This window comes from Panthera pardus, unplaced genomic scaffold (genome assembly GCF_024362965.1).
Source record: "Panthera pardus isolate Hobbes unplaced genomic scaffold, ASM2436296v1 HiC_scaffold_10, whole genome shotgun sequence".
In the NCBI taxonomy this organism is placed as follows: Eukaryota; Metazoa; Chordata; class Mammalia; order Carnivora; family Felidae; genus Panthera; species Panthera pardus.
The window spans coordinates 32,793,048-32,813,604 of NW_026526655.1; the positions used below are offsets into that span (position 1 = coordinate 32,793,048).

The 20,557-nt window shown below is 35.9% G+C and overlaps 1 protein-coding gene across 17 annotated transcripts in view; it reads right to left on the minus strand.

Annotated features, from left to right (window-relative positions):
- CARF (calcium responsive transcription factor) overlaps positions 1–20,557 on the minus strand; it is a 101,186-nt gene that overhangs the window by 24,377 nt on the left and 56,252 nt on the right. For 8 of the 17 annotated variants that reach the window (XM_053906060.1, XM_053906051.1, XM_053906063.1 and 5 more), the window contains one exon: positions 9,413–9,552. In XM_053906060.1, coding sequence (XP_053762035.1) covers positions 9,413–9,552 — 140 coding nt within the window. Of the gene's footprint in view, positions 1–2,624; positions 3,983–4,019; positions 5,233–9,412; positions 9,553–18,608; positions 19,914–20,557 lie in introns of those variants that run through there. The other 9 variants (XM_053906099.1, XM_053906079.1, XM_053906105.1 and 6 more) reach the window with 6 other exon arrangements.

Sequence of the window (20,557 nt, forward strand, 5' to 3'; positions counted from 1 at the left end):
CACAAAAGAAAGAGCAAGCACAGGAACTGTGATATTGGGTTTGGGTTTCTATCTCTTATTGACAGTTGTTAACTAGGGCATGGGATATTGATTGCTTGGGCTGAGGATTTCTTAGAAGCAGGGTTTTGAGCCTTCTCTTCCTTATTTGGTCAGGGGTTTTCTGTCATGGCACCTGCCATCTTGGATCTGTCTGGTCTGATCCAGCTTCTTGTGGAGTGCTGCTAGGACAGGCCTCTGACTTTCCAGATAGCTGTACTTCCTCTTTGCTGGCCTCTAGGCCTCCTGCTAGATCCTAACTAACTGCCTACTCTATCAAAATGAACAATGACTTTATGTTCCACCATTACTGATAGTATGCATGCTACATAATTTGGGAAAGGATAGGGCAAGCAAGTTAAAAAGAAAGTGCACATTGCTAGGTAGCAAATAATTATAATATTTTTCCTTTTTTAAAATGTTTATTTCTGAGAGAGAAGCATGTGCATAGTGGGGGAGGGCAGAGATGGGGGAGGGTCAGGGAGAGGTGGGGAGGGGCAGAGAAAGAAGGGGAAAGAGGTTCGAAGCAGGCTCCACGCTGAGAGCTGAGAGCCTGATGAAGGGCTTGAACTCACAAACCATGAGATCACAACCTGAACTAAAGTCAGATGCTTAACTGACTGAACCACCCAGGCATCCCTAAACATTTTTTAAAAAGTACTAGGCCAACAGAAATGGATTTTGTTTAAAAACTAAATTGCAATATTAAAATGGGCTAGTGAAAAGATTGTATTTCACATAAAAAATATACATGGAAAACACCTCACTAATAAAAAATGTTAATTTGAAAAAAGTAAAGTATTTCAAATTAGAAAAGTCTTTAAATTATCATATTTAATTCTCATGAGGACATGATCAGATGCACAATCAAAAATTACTTTGAGATAGGGTGCCTGGGGGGCTCAGTCAGTTGAGTATCCCACTCTAGATTTCACCTCAGATCATGATCCCAGGGTCATGGGTGGAGCCCCCTGTTAGGATCTATGCTGAGCATGGAGCCTGCTTGGGATTCTCTCTATCTGTCTCTCTCTCTGTCTCTCTTCCCACCCCCATCCCTCTCCCTCACTCACACTCTCTCTCTCAAATAAAAAAAAAATTACTTTGAGATAGACTAAAACAATATAACATTTATGGAAAGAAATTTGATAATATTATCAAGAGTAACAATGCTTATGCTGTTTAGTTACTTTATGTCTAGGAATCCAAACCAAAAACATAGTAGTCAGAGATGCAAAAAATGACATCTGATGTTAAAAATATTGAAAATATCTAAATGTTCAACAATCTGGGAATGACTAAAATAGATGTAAAAAAAACATATTATGCAATATTATGCATCAATTAAAAACAATTTTGAAAAAACCTTCAAACCAGTCCCCGTTGACAAATGCTCATATCATGAGAAATATTATCAACATATTTGTAGGGCCCACGTGGATAGTTCCCACAAGTCCTGGTCTCCATACAGCCAAGCCATTTCACAGAACCATTGAATTCTTTTTTTTCTCTTTCAATTTATTTAAATTCAAGTTAGTTAACATACGGTTTCAGGAGTAGAATCCATTGATTCATCACTTACATATAACCACTGAGTTCTATCATTCAACCTCACTCTCTCAGGGTGCAGATGAAGAAATTGAGGGCCAGAGAAATGAAGTGATTCACCTGAGATAATTCAGCTAAGTGGCAGAGCTAGTTCTCTGCTTTTTCTATTACCTGACAACTATTTTACTTATCTCACAAACTACCTATTTTACCAGCATCCATTGCTCAATTTTGCATTGCAGTTTTTTCCTGTGAAAATACTTTTACCTGAAGGGTATAGACAAAAATGGAAAAATTAATTGGACATAAAATTGTAGGGCAGGTTTAGGAGAAATTAGAAATAATCAATATACAGTTAAAGGTTGTAACTAAGTGAAATTCATCATCATTTTAAACCCTTTCTTCCTCCTTTATATTTTTTAAAGTGGAAATGGGTAGAGCTCTAGCTTCTGTGCTTGCTACTACAGTTAAAATCTATGGAACTGTAAACTCTAATGTAATTAAAAATTAAAATGATCTCAGTGTTTCCATGGAAATAAAAAGACTTCATGAATAAATAATTACTATTATGCAACTGATATAGAAGTCTGTTACTCTGAAAACCACAAATTGTTTTATATCTACCACATTGTTTTATTTTGCTCTTTCCTATATCCTTTGGTTAAATTCTTCTTGAAAGTTCAAATACACTCATAGTTTTGATTCATATAATTCTAATATCAAAACATTACAATGTATTGTCAAATGTTAATCAAATCTAAAAAGAGAGGAAGGATCTTCTTAAGAACAGTTAATATATTTATATAATTCTAATCATCTTTTAAAGCCAGAATTTATTACTGCCACCTAAAACCATATTTTAGGTAAAAGCAAAGTAAGTTTAAAAAGTTTAATGTTTATTAAACCTAAAATTGAATGTATAAAAAAAACAAAAATTGATCTTTTTAGGTAGTTGCTTTTAGAAAGACTAGATAGAAAGCAGAAAGACTTTTCTGAAATATTTTTTTTTTAATTTTTTTTTTTAATGTTTATTTTTGAGACAGAGAGAGAGAGAGCATGAATGGGGGAGGGTCAGAGAGAGGGAGACACAGAATCTGAAACAGGCTCCAGGCTCTGAGCTGTCAGCACAGAGCCCGACGCGGGGCTTGAACTCACGGACCGCGAGATCATGACCTGAGCCGAAGTTGGCCGCTTAACCGACTGAGCCACCCAGGCGCCCCTTCTGAAATATTTTTACAATCAAGTCTAGAGATCTGATATCCCTCACTTGTAGGGGAGCATTACACATATACTTGGTATATTAAGGGTTTACTACCTTATATTGTAATGTCTTTTGAACACCACTGTTATAATACACTGAATATGTATTTGTTAACTAAAGGACTGAAGAATTTGCTTTAATTTGCAACTAATCTGAGATACTTCTTGCCCTGACATTTCCTCACAGGTTCCAAAGTGGACTCAACTGACCAGTTCTAAGCATTCGTGGTATTCCTTTTAACTTCTTAGTCATATTTCCTGCTCTAGCTAACCTTTATGTTGGAGGGCCTCAGGGCTAGATCCTGGGCATTCTTTTCTTCTTTATCTGCATTTTTTTTTTCCTCAGGTGATCTCTCTGTTCTCTAGTTTTTCATTACCATCTATATGTTGATAAATCACAAAAATGTTTATGTCCAATCCTGACATCTAGAGTTGTATCTGTAAGTGCCAACTTAACAGTTCCATTTGGAATTCAAAACTAACTAGGTTCAAAAACGAGCTCTTGATTTTCTCTTCCAAGTCTATTCTTCCCCATCAGTCTTCCTCAACTCAGTAAAATTTACTACCATTCATTCACACAGTCACTCACAGCTAAAACCCTGGCTGGCGTCATTCTTCATTCCTTCCCTTCCTTCACACACATCCCCACATGCCCTCCCCAACAGCCAACCAATCAGCAAGTCCTGATGATTCTATCTCCAAAATAATCCTGAATTTTTCCATTTCTCTTTGCCTCCTGTATCACTATCACTCTAGATGCAAATCACCTAAGCTCTCATGTGTGTGCCATTTCTAATAACCTCCTTATTGCTCTCCCTGTTTCCATTCATGTCCCTGTATAACATATTCTTCTACAACATATAAACCCAGGTATATCACTTCTCCAGTAGAAATCCTGTAATAGGTTCTGTTTTACTCAGAATGAAATTGACACTATGATTACCACTGACTCCACACCATCTTCTCTATTGCCTCTAAGCTAATGCCACACTGCTCTGCTTTCTGCCCTTAAATACCTTTTTTCCACATCAAGGCCTTTGCATTTACTGTTCCTCCTACCTGTGAAGATCTCTCTGCTTTCTGAATGATGGCTCCTTTTCATCTGTTGAATGCTATCTGCCTAATAATACCACCAAATAACCTGTTGATAAAACAAAGCTACGTTTTTTGCTTATTACAGTAAGGAGAATACTACTTTGACAGATCTTAGCAGTGTGTCTGAGGAGGAAGGACAAAGATAAGATATTTATGAGGTTTTGGGGGTCTAATTTGAGTTTTTCAATGCACGGGCCCCACTAATATTGTGTAAAGTCTACAAGGCTAATGGGGAAAACTCAAGACATGTTACCCATCAGAGTCCTCCTCACAGAAGTGGGACCATCTTAGTACCTTTGCCATGCCCAGTCATTGGCTGAGAGCAGCCTGTGAGAAGCATAGCTTCTGCACAGGCACCATGACAGATCCAGAGCAGCAGCTGTGGCCACTTATTAATCACTCCATCTGCAGCAGGAGCTCTGAGGGCTCATTTTCATTGCTGCCATGGCCTACCTCTTATGCTGAATAGATTTATCTCTCCCCACAGGTCAGATTGCCAGTCTCCCATAGTTCTTCTGGCCCATCTTCCTGAAATGAAGGAAATTCTGATGCTCAGAAGGAACCTCTGATGCTGCAGTTGATCTCTGGAGCTAAAACTGGTATTCATGCTCTCCCATTTCCAGGAGTTATTCTAATTTCCCTCACCCTCAGGTATTACCTCACCAGGTCTTGGAGCCTTACTGGTGTTATGACTCAAATTTTAATTCCTGAGAGGACTGAGTGACCATTTTGTTCTTGTGCAGACACTGCTGCATGCATCCATTCACAGTTACAATGGGGCACAGAAGGACCAAAAGGTGTCCAAATGGATCATCTAGGCTCCACATGTAGTCCCCCTGCTCTAAGTCCTTCTGCTGATCTGGGTTGATCACTCCTGCCAGTATGCTGATGCCTCTTCTTACCTGTTGGTGCCTGGATACAAGGACTTGAAAGTGCACTGACAGCAGCCTTACCTTATAGTTGAATAAAAACTTTGTGTTCCCCCTGGCAAGAGTATGCTCGCTTTGGGGACCAGGACCTCCAAACCTACAGAGCCCAGAATTAAAAGGATGGGAAACAAAATCTCCCAGTATGTCACTGGAAATTAAGGTAAATGGGGCTACTCCTGCTTCTGTCCCATGGTTACTGGACCCATGTATTCTTCCTGTTGGAAACACAGCACTATACAGAGGTCTCTGATTTATGCATATATTACCTCTTCAAGGATGGTATCCGCCCTTTCAGAATGTTGCCTCTGAGTTAATGCTGAAGCTCTGCTTTTAGAAGGCCATTTCAGCATCCTATCAATGTATCCTCCTAGGTGCAAAAATTTCTTTAAGAAACAAATATCTCTCTGTAATTACACTGAATATAGTCTTACTTTCTCCATTTAACCTATGTGATCAATTTTTATTTCTCCCTAGACAAAACTAGAAGACAGAAAATGAGGAATTATTTAGTTTTTTTTAATTTTATTTTTTAAAATTACATCCAAATTAGTTAGCATATAGTGCAACAGTGATTTCAGGAGTAGATTCCTTACCCATTTAGCCCATACGCCCTCCCAAAACCCCTCCAGTAACCCTTTGTTTGTTCTCCATATTTATGAGTCTCTTCTGTTGTCCCCCTCCTGTTTTTATATTATTTTTGTTTCCCTTCCTTTATGTTCATCTGTTTTGTCTCTTAAAGTCCTCATATGAATGAAGTCATATGATTTTTGTCTTTTTCTGACTAATTTCACTTAGCATAGTTTTTTCTTTTAATTTTTTTTTAACGTTTTATTTATTTTTGAGACAGAGAGAGAGCATGAACAGGGGAGGGTCAGAGAGAGGGAGACACAGAATCTGAAATAGGCTCCAGGCTCTGAGCTGTCAGCACAGAGCCCGAAGCGGGGCTCGAACTCATGGACCATGAGATCATGACCTGAGCCAAAGTCGGCCGCTTAACCGACTGAGCCACCCAGGTGCCCCGCATAGTTATTTTTCTAATGAGCATGTTTGTCATATTGTCTTTATGAATTTTAAGGAAACTATGCATATAACAAAATCCAAAAATATTTTCATGTCCTATAAATGTATTCCTTCCTTCCTTCCTCCTTTCAATTTTTAGAAGTAAGCTCTAGGCCCAACATGGGGTAGAACTCAGAATCCCGAGATTAAGAGTCACTTACTCTACCAAGTGAACCAGCCAAGCACCCCAATCTATATCTATTTTTAAACAGATAAGAATAACAATAAAGGGGCACCTGGGTGGCTCAGTCAGTTAAGCATCTGACTTCGGCTCAGGTCATGACCTTGCAGTCCACGAGTTTGAGCCCTGCATGGAGCTCTGGGCTGACAGCTTAGAGCCTGGAGCTTGCTTCAGATTCTGTCTCCCTCTCTCTTTGCCCCTCCCTACTTGTACTCTGTCTCTCTCAAAAATAAAATAAAACATTAAAATTTAAAAAGAAGAATAACAGTAAAATATAACTGTTTAGTGACCAATGTCACTCATTGTTTTCTTTAGATTTTGTCCAAGTATTCAAAGCCTATGTATCAATTAACTCAGTTTAACCTTTATCTGAGGTTTTTTTTTTTTAATGTTTATTTATTTTTGAGAGAGACACAGAGACAGAACATGAGTGGGGGAGGGCAGAGAGAGACGGAGGCACAGAATCCGAAACAGGCTCCAGGCTCCAGGCTCCAAGCTGTCAGCACAGAGCCCGACGCGGGTTTCAAACCCACCAACCGTGAGATCATGACCTGAGCCGAAGTCAGACACGTAACCAACTAAGCCACTCAGGTGCCCCTGTCTGAGGTTTTTAAGTTAGCTGAGGAACTAGAAATTGAAATTTTAGTTAAGTATAAAGTTCTTAAGAACTCTGATATTAAAGTTTTTTTTAAGTTTTTTTTTTTTTTTAATTTAAGTAATTTCTACACTTAACATAGGGTTTGAACTCATGACCCGAGATGCAGAACTGCATGCTCTTCTGACTCAGCCAGCCAGGCATCCCAAGAATTTTGATATTATAGAAATAACTTGAGATTATAAACTTTTTAAAGATATCCATCATTACAATTTTATCTAATTAATCATGAATCTAAATTTTTGTAAACTTAATTTATAGAAATAATGATAATAATTTGTCCCATAAAACCAATGTAAGATTAGAAAAAAAATTAAAAAAAACCAATGTAAGAAATATATAAAATTTAAATTATGAGATATTCAATCTTCCTGTATAACTAGCATACTGTGTTGGCATTAATTTCATATATTAAAGTCAGGAAGATAATTGTTTTTCAATCCTTTAAACCAATATGATTAACTCATTCTATCAGGAATACTTTATGAATATTTTCTGTATAATATATAAACTTTGTATTCATAAATGAAATTATAATAAAAACCCTTTAAATCCTGGTTCAGAGTCTTTCATCTTGGAAGCAAGAAGTTTTTTCTTCTTTTCTTAGTTTTAACCAGAAATATCTCTTAAAAGCAATTTTTTTTTAAATGTTTATTTGTTTTTGACAGAGAGAGAGACAGAGCATGAGTGGACGAGGGGCAGAAAGAGAGGGAGACGCAGAATCCGAAACAGGCTCCCAGGCTCCAAGCTGTCAGCACAGAGCCCCATACGGGGCTTGAACTCACAGACCAGGAAATCATGACCTGATCCTAAGTCAGATGCTCAACTGACTGAGCCATCTAGGCGCCCCTCTTAAAAGCAATTTTAAAGAAACAGAAAAACAGTTTAATAATTTTTCTTTCTATTGTAGAAATTCATTAGATATTTCTAGATTGAGTACATAATGACAGAATAATTTTTTTTGTCAATTAATCTCTAATGTTTCCCTAGGGAGGGAAAAGAAGAAAAGGAATATGAATTAAAAATGAGAGGGAGCCAACTTTAGTCAAATACAAAATTAGCATTGGAAAAGACTATCTTTCCTTACTTAAAGACAGGGGAAAAGTTTAGATGCAAGAAAACCTATTTTGAAATACATGCACATAAGAGGGGATGAGGAAGCAGGAGGAAGAGTCAGTCATTACAGCTGGTTTAAACATTAATTTAGGACCCCTAGACAATTTGATTTCTTTGATTAAAATGCCAGTAACTGTTAATACTTGAAGTATAAAAATGAAAGGGGTATTTCTTACATTAAACAGAGTGATCTTTCTCTTTTAGACCAACAAGACTATATCCTTATGGGGTATTTTGAAGGGAAGGAGAAAAAGTTAGGAGAGACAGTACAGAGGGAAACAGGAACACAGGATGAGGAAATAGAACAATCAAGGACATCATATTCAAATTGTGATTTGAAAGGATCTAGAGAAGACATTTCTAAATTTTTCACATTTTTTTCTTGCCTTTACCAAAGACTCTTTTAAGGAGGCAATTTCATAATCTCTTGACTATATTGGAAGTTTCCTCTTAAAATGTAGACAACTGTAAGGGCGCCTGGGTGGCTCAGTTGGTTGAGTGGCCGACTTCAGCTCAGGTCACGATTTCATGGTTCACGAGTTCGAGCCCCATGTCAGGCTCTGTGCTGACAGCTAGGAACCTGGAGCTTGCTTCTGTGTCTCCCCCTCTCTCTGTCCCTCCCCCGCACATGCTCTGTCTCTCTCTCAAAAACAAATAAACATTAAAAAAATGTAGACAACTGTATATTTGAGATATTGCTTTCTTTTTGCTTCAAAGTACGTCCCCAAAAGAACAATTTTGTTTATATGAGAAGTTCCCCCAAAAAACAATTCTAATTCCAAATAATCCTTTTATCATTTTCAAAGTAATACACAGGCCACCTGGGTGGCTCAGTCAGTTGAGTGTTGGGCTCTTAGTTTCACCTCAGCTCATGAGGTGGGATAGAGCCCAGTATCAGGCTCCATTCTCAGTGGGGGGGGGGGGGGGGGGGGGGCTGCCTGGGATTCTCTCTCTCTCTCCCTTTGCCCTTATTCCCTACTCACATACTCTATCTAAAAAAATAAAAATAAAAGAAAGTAAACAAGACACATTTTGATTCTAGTATAAATACATATAAGATGCAGGAGTCCAGCCCAGAATGGCTATAGAACCAGACTAAAGATAAACCTATGAGTCTGATAATATATAGTCAAATGTGAACCTTGAATCTTAGGGACCCTCTCCTAAAGAGAACCAGACCCTCACGGACAAGATAAAACAAGAGTGGGCAAAGTTCTCATTAAACTTTCATAAATTACTTGAGACAGTTTTTCCAAAGGATGCCAGTTTGAAGAGAAACCTTCTGAACCTACAAGTTTACACCCATTTTTATCCCTATGAACTTCCTCTTAATAGATGCACAATGCAGAAATTACCAGGACAAACAGTATTGACAGTAGTAATGCAGATTTCTACCAAATAAAAGTTTTTCAAACATGATCAATAAATGGAGTTTATTCCTAGACACTACTCTCAAACTAAACAAAACAAACTTAAGCATTTGGAGTATTCGATAAAAAAATTAGAAATCAGAGCTCAAACCCAACATGAACTTACCTTACCACTGTTATTGGAGAGACCCTGTGTAGGAGGCTCAAAGGGCCTCAGAAAAGCATGCTGTTTCCAAGGTGACCAGATTTTGATAAGACCTCCATGACCGTCAAATGCTGGCTCCTTTAAAATACCTCCAAAATAACCTGTTGATAAAGCAAAACTGAGTTTTTTGCTTCCTGTGGTAAGGGAGAATACTATCCGGATAGTCTTAGCATTTCACAGGGGGTATCAGAGGAGCAATAATTAGTAGTTCTGGGATCTAGTTTAAGTTTCAAAGCAGATCTGATTGGAATTACACAAAGTTTATACATAACACCTTTTTGACTGGAGACTGGGAAGTAACGCTTTGAAAGTGATTCTTTCACAATATTTTGCCTTCTTAGACTAATCTGTTGTTCCTTCCATAACCTGAATTGTTCACTTTGGAACTTCTTTGATTTACAATGTTTTTTCCTTTGTTTGAAATGATAGTACTTATCACACCATTTTACAAATTGATTAAAAAACTGTCTGCCACTACACTGTAAGCCCCCATAGAGCTAGGATTGGGTTTTATTAATCTTTTGTATAACCAACAGGTAACACAGTGTCTGATTCTCAATAAACACTCAGCCACTGTTGATTATGATTGGACAAAAGCACATAAACATGCTGACTAATCTGATTTTCAATTGATGGACATGAACTTTAAGTGAACCCTTAATCAAGTAGACCCATTAATAATACTATATTTCATTTGCCTAATTACTCTCATACTAGCTTTTCTCACCAACACACTTCCCCCCAACATACCCATATTCACAGTTACCTAAGGGCCTGGCTTCTTATTTACTGAGAAAATTGAAGCAATCAAAAGAGATTTCCACAGACTGTCACTTGTACAGTAGTAGCATCTTTACCCATGTAGTCTCCCTTGTCATCCACCCACAGATGAGGTATCCATGGTCCTATCTAGAGTCAAACCCTTTATTTGAACACTAGATCCCATCTCCTTTCTGCTACTCAAAGACATTTCTTCAGCAATTTTCTCCCCTTGACAAGTTTCCCTTCTCTCTTTAGGTTGTTTTCCATTTATTTTCTATAAGGACACTCTAAAATCTTAAATGTGGATGGTCATTCATTCAACAATATTTTCTAAGCATCTGCCACTGTCATAGATCAATGAGCAAAAAAAGACAAAGATCCCTAACCCTGAATTTTATAATTTAGTAGAGAGAGACAAACTATAAAGTGTATTCTTAACACAATGGCCAAAATGATCCTTTTAAAGGGTAAGTCATATTATGTTGTCATTCTTCTGCTCAAAACATGCTGTGACTTCCCATTTCCACGCAGAGTAAAAGGCAAAATCTTTATGATGGATTGTAAGACCCTACATGATCTGATTCCCTATTACCTCTCTGACCTCATTTCCCAGTACTCTCTCACTTGCTCACTCCACTCCAGACACATTAGCCTTCTTGCTGACCTCCAGGCACAGCAAGCACTTCCCAATCCTGCAGTTCCCTCTTACTGCACTACTCTACACGGTATCTGCATGACTCTTACTCTCTCTAAGAATTTGCTTGCATGTACCTTCTCAATGAGGCCCACTCTGGTTGTCCTATTTAAAATTGTAACTCTTACCATACTAACCCCATATTTGCCTCTTTCCCTGCTCCATTTTTATGGAGGCTGTCAACCTAACATATAAGTGTAAAATATACATATAACATACTTACATATAAATATATATATACTTACATATATGTATACTTACATATAAATAATATATATTACTACATATAAATATATATAATGAGCTTAGGTTTATATATACTTATTTACTATGTTTATTTTTTATTATCTATCTCCCTCTACTGGACTGTAAGCTCCAAAAGGGCAGGAAGTATGTCTGTTTTGTTGAATGAATGAATGTCCATATTTAAGATTTTAGAGTGTCTTTGTAGAATATAAATATAAAAAACCCAACAGCTTCTATAAAGCAATTATAGATGCAAGTCACAGCCAGAAACTTATTATACAATTTTATTATAGTCATCAAAAAATTACTCTATCACTTCCATTTGGTCATCATATCTACTTTCAGAAATCTGTAACATTTAAAGTTTCACCCAGATTTTAGGAAAGCTTTTTGACTCAATGGACTCCTTTAATGAATCATTTCAATAAGACTTTAAATGTAACAAACACTAAGCAAAACGTAAAATTCTTAGTCTGGCCTTCTAGAATTTCTACCATTTAACCTCTCTTACCATTCCAATCTTTATCCCAGCTTCATTCCTTCACTGAATCTTAAAGTTCTGATCAAAATGAACTTTAAAATGTACTCCCAATGAGCTATATAATTCCATCTACTTGCTCCTTGAATTCTGGACATCTGCACTTTAATCTCATGTTCATATCCTGTCATTAAAGATCCAACTCAAAGATTCTATAATGAAACAATCACTTGTTTTCTGGACTGTGTGGCAAAAGGAATGTGGAATGGTACTGGACAGACCTTGCTACCAATATTATCACTTAATAGTTGTTTAATGACCTCAAGCAAGTTATTGAATTTCTGAATTATAGTTCTCCAATTTGTGGGAGTCACCATTAGTGGCCTCAACAATAGTTGAGTGAATTCTGTCTTACTAAAATATATTTTTTCTTGGAGTGGTGCCTAGATTTTAAAAGAATTACGTTTTCTAGCATCCCCTGTAACCAGGGTGGTCATATAACAGTTCTGACCAATAAGATAAAAGGGGAAGTCACAGACGGGTCTCCTAAGAAAGACCTTTGGTTCATTCACCCAGCACAGGACCTTTGCTCATTCCATTCTTCTTGTCTGAACTCTGATCAATGCTGGAGGTGGAACAACCACCATGGACAAAAAAGCAACATGTAGATGAAAGTCACATTAGAGATGCTTATATGAAAATATTAAAGGTTGCTGTGTTCCTGGTAGCCTATGGAACCACCATACATCCCTAGTGAGACTGTCCTCAGATTTGGTTTCATAAAAAAATAAGATCTCTTTATTTGGTTAAACCACCATAATCATGTCTCTGTTGCACACAGCCAAAGATGCTACCTAACAGACACATCACTTTGAGAATAAGGATAATGTTTACCTTTCAGCATTTAAAATTTCCTTGTTAATATTAATTATAAAAAGGAACATATACTGAGTGGCCTGTTACAGATTCTAAGATCTCAACATAGGTTAACTCATTAAACCCTCATAACAGTTCAATTAAGTAGCTACTACTACTATTTGTTCAGAGGAAAGAAAAATACTAAAAACTGAAAGTTCAAGTAATTTGTCCAAAGTTACACAGCTAATAAACAGGAAGTGGGATTCCAATCTGTCTGACTTCAGAGCACAGGCTCTTAACCACCAGTCCAAGCTACAATAATAAGAAACTATTTATGCCAGGTGAAATGCCAAGTGCTTTAACCAAACAATGTAAAGCACCAAGTACAATGTCTGGTGTTTACTGAAATGTCAGTTCTCTTCCTTGTAAGTAATGTCGTCACCCTCTTCTTAATTATTTTATTTTATTTTTATTTTAGAGAGAAAGAGAGAGCACAAGCAGGAGACAGGGGCAGAGGGAGAGAGAGAGAATATTAAGCAGACCCCACACTCAGTGTGAGCCCAACATGGGGCTTGATCCCATGACCCTGGGATCATGGCCTGAGCTAAAATCATGAGTGGGATGTTCAACTGAGCCACCAAGGTGTCCCATCTTATTCTTCACTCTTATATAATTTTATCCATATTCCTATGATCAAATTAACCATTTTCTTTTTAAGTTTATTTACTTAGAGAGAGTATGCTCATGTGTTAATATGTGTGAGCATGGGGAAGGGGCACAGAGAGGGGGAGAGAATCCCAAGCAGGCTCCATGCTGTCAATGTGGAGCCCAACATGGGGCTTGATCCCACAAACTGTGAGATCATAACTTGAGCCAAAAGCAAAAGTCAGGCACTCAACCAACAGGGCCACCCAGGCACCCCTCAAATTTACCATTTTCTATCTTGTATAAAGTTATATATCTCATGTAATAGACACTACGTTCCAGTAAGGTAAACTTTTAAATCATTCATTTTGGTATCTTACATGGCCTATATCCTAAAGAAGGCTGAATCATGAGTGGTGGAGCCATGGCAGTGGACACTGGAAACTATACTATCAAAGGTGGTCCTTATACAATCAGACAGTTCTGGAGATTACTTTGGACCAATCCTATACCCTAAATTCCACAATTATATACCTACTTGTCTCACTCAGATTTGTTGTACCTTACTCCATCTTGTAATCTATCCTTGTGCTTCCCTCATAACCTCCTACTTATTCTCCCAACTCTACTGCTCCTGCAGAAACCCAAACGTGACATGGCATCAACATTGTCTGGAGAACTTCTGTATCTAGTCAAGCTGGAGTAAAAGTAACCAGATTTATCCTCCTGCCTGAAACAACTATAAAATTGGATAAAATATATGAAACAATGATTCTCAAAATGTTACACATGATGAGAGAGGACAGTGATCCCTGAGAGATATAAAACAGATGAGATGAGGCCTATGTTATCCCAGAGAGCTGTCCAAAGAGATTCCAGGCTGTGGCACATGGGGTAGAAAACCAGGCAGAACCTCTCAGGGCAGAGGAGATGAAACTTGGAATCGAGGAAGGCCAAAGCAGCTAAAGTTTGTAGGCCAAAGTACTGGAGAGGAGAGAGCTATATAGAAAACTCCAGAGATCTGCAGAAGTTCACTCCCTAGCATTCAAAATACTAATGATTAGTACATGAGTATAAGGAAATTACTTGAGACTAGGGAAAAGAACAACCTGAAAGGATTTGGGAACAACCCTCTAAGGTTCATAGGGTTCAGAAGAATACCTCTTCCACCAGCCAGAGTAGAAAACCTCATTAGTTCAAAAGCAATGTACTCAGAAGGGATTTGCCTCAATAGTGACACAAAATTAACACTAGATTAAATGCTGCGTGGTCCTACCTAGCAAAGCTTAAAAGCAAACATTAAAGGAATAATCTGTTTCCAAAAAACTCAATTGTGTCCCAGAACAAAACTCAAGAATATTTATAAGAATACAAAAATATCCAGCACTCGAAAAAGGTGAAAGTTATGTCTGACATCCAATCAAAAGTTACCAGAAATGCAAAAAAGCAGGAAAATATATAAAAATAATATATACAAGATAACTGATTATTTAAAGTGTAAATAGTAACAATGCATTGTCAGGTTTGTAATCTATATAGAAATAAAATGTGTGACCACAATAGCACAAAGAAGGGGAAAGATGTGAGTATATTATTATAAGATTCTTATACTGTATGTTAAATGATGGAATACTACTTGAAGGTAGACTGGGATAGTTAAAGATGTACAGCATAAACACTAAAGCAATAATTAGCTAACAAGTCAATAAAGGAGGTAAAATTGAATCATAAAAAAAGGGCAATTTCACCAAAGGACAGAAAAAGACAACAAAGTACAGATGGAACAAATAGAAAGATAGAAGGGAAGACATAAACACAACAATTTCAATAGTAACATTAAATGCAAATGAAACCCAACATTTGTGAAATATGTAAAATATGTAAAACAGGATAATGCATCCTGATGAACAAGTATGATTTACTCCAGGAATGCAAGAATACAAGGCCTTTACCCTTCAAAATTTAATCAAATCTTAACATATTGAGAGACTAAAAAAAAGAAAATGATTGTATCAATATACACAGGAAAAGCACCTGACAAAATCAAATATCCGTTCCTAATAAAAATTCTCAATAAGCTAAGAACAGAAAGAATCTCATTCAATTTGACAAAGGACATATACAAAACTTATGATTAACACCATAACAGTGAAAGACTAAATGCTTTTCCCCTAAAATCTGAAACAAGGCAAGGATGTCTACCCTAAGCCATTCTAATCAAAATTGTACTCTAGGTTCTAGTCAGTATAACAGTTGAGAAAAAGAAATATAAGCCATCCAGATTGGAAAAGAAGATGTAAAATAGCACAACTGTCAACGTAGAAAATCTAGAAGAATCTACCAAAAAGCTATGAAAACTAATAAATGAGCTACCAAGGTTGCAAGATAGAAGATCCATATAAAAAATCAACTGTATTTCTATATTAATGCAAAAGTAAGACATTGAAATTAAAAAACAATGTCATTTATAACTTCTTAGTGATAAATCTGATAAAAGACATGAGACCTATACATTAAAAACTCTAAAACATTGCAGAGAAAAAAACAAAGTATCAATATTAAGATTTCAATTATCCCCAAATTGATCTATAATATTCTACATGATCCCAATCAAAATCCCATCAGGCTTTTTTAAAAAAAGAAACTGATCAGGTGATTCTAAAATTCACATGGAAAAACAAAGAACTAAGAATAGCCAAAACAAAGTTGAAAGGAAGAATAAGGTTCAAAGACTTTATTACCTGACTTCAAGATTTATTATAAAGCTATAGTAATCAAGACAGTGGTATTGGCATCAAGAGGGACGAGAGCTTCTCAGTCTCAGTACTACAGACATCTTGGGCCAGATAATTCTTTGTTGTTCAGGCTGTCCTATACATTGTACAATGTTGAAGAGAAGCTCTTGCTTCTATCACAAATCAGTATCTCCCTAGCTATGAGAATTTAAACTGTCTCCAGACTTTGCCCCATGTTTTTTAGAGGCAAAATTGCCCTGGTTGAGACCATGGAGATAAATAATAAATCAATGAAAAAGAACAGAGTCCAGAAATTCACCCATATGTATGTGATTAGTGGATTTTTCATCAATGGTATAAATTTAATTCAATAGAAAAATAGTCTTTTCAGAAAATGGTGCTGAAACAACTGGATATTCATATGCCAAAAAAAGTCTTGTACTATGTATATAAAAATTAACTCAAAATAGATCATGCACCTAAATGTAAACTCAAAAGTTATAAAATTTCTTAGATGAAAACAGGAAAAAATCTAATCTTGGATTAGGCAAAGGTCTTTTAGATACAACACAGAAGTATGATCCATAAAGGGGGGAAAAAGGTACCCTGGACTTAATCACAATAAGAATTTCTGATCTTCTACTCTTTGAAAGATACTGTTAAGAAGGTGAAAAGATAAGCTACAGATCAGGTGAAAATTCTTGTAAATAACATTTCTAAAACGGACTTATATCTAGAATATGCTTTTTAAACCTCTATAAGAAGAAAACATTTCCATTTAAAAATGAGATAAAGATCCAAACAGACACTTCACTAAAGAAAATATACAGATGGCAAATAACTCATGAAAAGATGTTTAAGAGCATTGGTGACTGTAGAACTGGAAGTTAAAACCACAATGAGATACTACTAGACTACAAAGCATTGTAATATGCCTACAGTATCAAAAGCCTGTCCATACCAAGCATTGGCTGGAACTCACATACACTCCTGACAGGATCGTAAAGGGGTACAATCACATTGGAAAAACCATTTGAGAGTTTCTTAAAAAGTTAAATATATACCTACCATATGACCCAGCTATTCCTCTCCTAGATATTTACTCAAGAGAAATGAAAGCATCATAAGTTCATACAAAGACTTTTATACAAGTGTTCATAGCAACTTTATTTGTAATAGCCAAGAACTGTAAACAACCCAGCTGTCCATCAGCAGGTAAGTGGATAAGCAAATTATGGAATATTCATACAACGGAATACTATTCAGTAGTAAAAAGGAACGGACTATTCAGACATCTTACGACACAGATGAATCTGAAAATAACTATGCTGAGTGACAGGGGGTGCCTGGGTGGCTCAGTTGGTTAAGTGTCTGACTCTTGGTTTCTGCTCAGGTCATGATCTCATGGTTTCATGAGTTCAAGCCCCACTTGGGGCTCTGTGCTGACAGTGTGAAGCCTGCTTGGGATTCTTGGTCTTCCTCCCCGCTCCCCTCACTCACACTGTCTCCGTCTCTCTCAAAATGAACTTAAAAAAAAAAAACAAAAAAAACATATGCAACATTTGCAACTCATATATGCTGAGTTACAAAAGTCATATATAAAAAGGTTCATACTATATGATTTTTATAAAATTATAGACAAAGCAAATTGATCTCTAATGACAGAAAGCAAATCAGTAGTTGTTTGGGGATGGTGAAGTGTGAGTGGGAGGCAGGGAGAGGAGGGGATTACTAAGAGGCATTAGGAATCTTTTGGAGGTGATGGATATGTTCATTACCTCAACTGTGGTGATGCTTTCATAGATGTATACATTTATCCAAACTTATTAAACTGTACACTTTAAATATGTACAGTTTGTTATATATCAATTATACCTCAATAAAAATATTTTTAAAACCCTCTGCTGGTATCTGATTCCTACTTTGTACTGTGGTTTTAGAATTCTTTATTTTCTTGAGATATGATTGACATATAACATTAAGTTTAAGGTATACAATATGTCAATTAGGTAATTTATATTTTGCAATATAATTACCACCATAGTGTTAATTAACATCACTATCAGGACACAGAATTATTCTCTCCTTTTTGTGGTGAGAACAATTTAGATGTAGTCTCTGAGCAATTCTGAATTTTATAATGCAGTATTATTGACTATAATTACCAGGCCATACATTAGAATTCCAGGATGTATTTACTAATTGCAAGTTTGTACCCATATAATATTTTCAAAGGTTTTCAATATTAACCATACTATTTATTTTTCTAATGAATCAAAGTTAGAATTCCTTAGGGGCACGTGGGTGGCTCAGTTGGTTAAGCATCCAACTTCTACTGAAGTCATAATCTCACGGTTCGTGAGTTCAAGCCCTGCATCAGGCACTGTGCTGACAGCTCAGAGCCTGGAGCCTGCTTCAGATTCTGTGTCTCCCTCTTTCTCTGCCCCTCCCCTGCTCACATTGTCTCTCTCAAAAATGAATAAACGTTAACATTTTTTTAAAATTTAGAATCCCTTAGCGAATTTTTCTTTAATTCTGATTTATTCCTGAAGTTTTAAGAATTCAATGAGCAATGAATATTTGTATTTAATGATTGTATTCATAGCTAACATGTATTTGGCAAAATTACACTAAGGCTTTGCCATTACAACTAAGTTAATTAAGTAGAATTACTGATACTTAGATATCAAAGTATACACCAATCAAAATGTCTAAAGCCTAAATTAGCTGATGGGGAATAGTTAATAGAGTGCCCCTTCTGGAGAGAGTCAGATTTTCTATGGTCCCATAAAATAGGCAGGGAGGAATAAAGCAAAAGAAGCAAAGAAGAAAAACATTAATGATCTCTCCTTTTAAAATCACATACTTCTGTCATTACACCAAAAATATAAAGCTGTACTTAAAGATGTCCAGTGTCAAGATGTGAGAAAAAAAGAATTACTAATATTACAGGGATTGTTTTAAAATGTTGATGGTTGGCTGAGCTGAGAGTACTAAATGTGTATATATACCTAATGTAATGATAATAGGAGTTACTGGTAGTTATGCTGAAAAACTTTCAGGTTCCAAATTGAACATAAATCTCTAGCCAAAGTTCTCAGGTATTTAAGGTGTTTATTCAGCATCTTAAAGATGAACAAAACTACCACTATCCCCAGAAAAAGTATTAAAAAGAAAACTAACAAATTTAAGAAAAAAAACCACAGGATTCTTTTAATGAAAAAATTACATTATAACAAAGACACTATACATTGTTACAATATATATATATATATATATATATACACACACACACATTTTAAAACTTTTTAAAAAACCTGGTACAAATTAAATGACATCTTTCTCATACTCACATGATTAAGTATTTTGACAGGATGTAAAGATGAAACACAAGCTGGTGGGCCTCAAAATTAGAAACTCTAATGCAGGACCAGATCCCATTTTCTACCATTTTTGTGACTTTTAGAAAACATTTACCTTGGATAAGACAAGGTACTTCATGTAAAAACTTTTTCTTTTAAGCATGTTAACTGCTTGTGGAGAAAATTATTATTGAGGGAAAAGCCCACCATGGTGGTGTTTATCTATAATTCACTGTAGCATATATAAAATTCACTGGGAGGCTTTGGAACATGAAAACTACAATGATGAAAAAAGCTCAACTGTAATTATAAATTTCTAACTGCTTATTTTGAATGTCCAACTTACTACTACAGATATTACACCTTGTAATACATGACACAAAAGAGCATATATCAAACTTTGCTGTAGAGCTGTTAGGAGAATGCCAAATATAGATACTGAAAATTTTATGCACTTGTATTTAACACCCTGTGCATTTAAAAATTAATCAAATATTTAAAATATGTAAACACACTTTTATAAAAGCGATGCTAAGCACCCTTAAAATAAAATACAATACTGATATACTGTGACTGAACATGCACTTAGAGGGGAAATGAATTTTTAAAAATTTAGAAACCATTTTTAAAGAGCTACTCATTGAAATACTTACATGAAAATATTGATAGTTCCAGTTTCTACCTAAAAACCAAAAGAGTATACAATTAGGGATTTAAACCTTCCTTCATGCTCTTTTTTAATTTTGTTTTTTGTTTGTGGGAAGGATGCACTGTAACTTTCCTCCTCCTAGTGAAAAAAACAGTACCAGAAAGAGACATTCACATAGAATGAAGTGAGAGAAATATTTTAAAACTATATTTTGTTCTTGTTCAAATGTCAAAGTCTGAACTCTCTAACGTCTCTTATCCTCATAGGTAACTGACTGGAGTTTGTATCTTAACAAGCATTTCTCCTTAGCAACTCAACATCAAAAAAGAAAAGAATGTCTCCAAAGGAATATAGTTCAATTGGTAAAATATTTAATAATAAGCTATTGCCATTAATGAAAAGTGAATATTATGTAAAATCCTGAAAAAAGTTTCCATAAAAATTAGAAATAATAAATTAAAAGAATATTACCTACAAATGCAATAAAACTATAAATTCAGACTTATACCCTTTACGTACACACAGACTACGAGAAAGCTGGGTTTGAGGTTACTAAGAGCTATGTTTAACTTAGAGTAACATAATCAGATTTGGCAGACTGCCTCTGAAATGCTGACATCAAATATTTTCAGTTCTTAGGAAAAAGAAAAGCTATTCTAATTAAAAATCATATATGT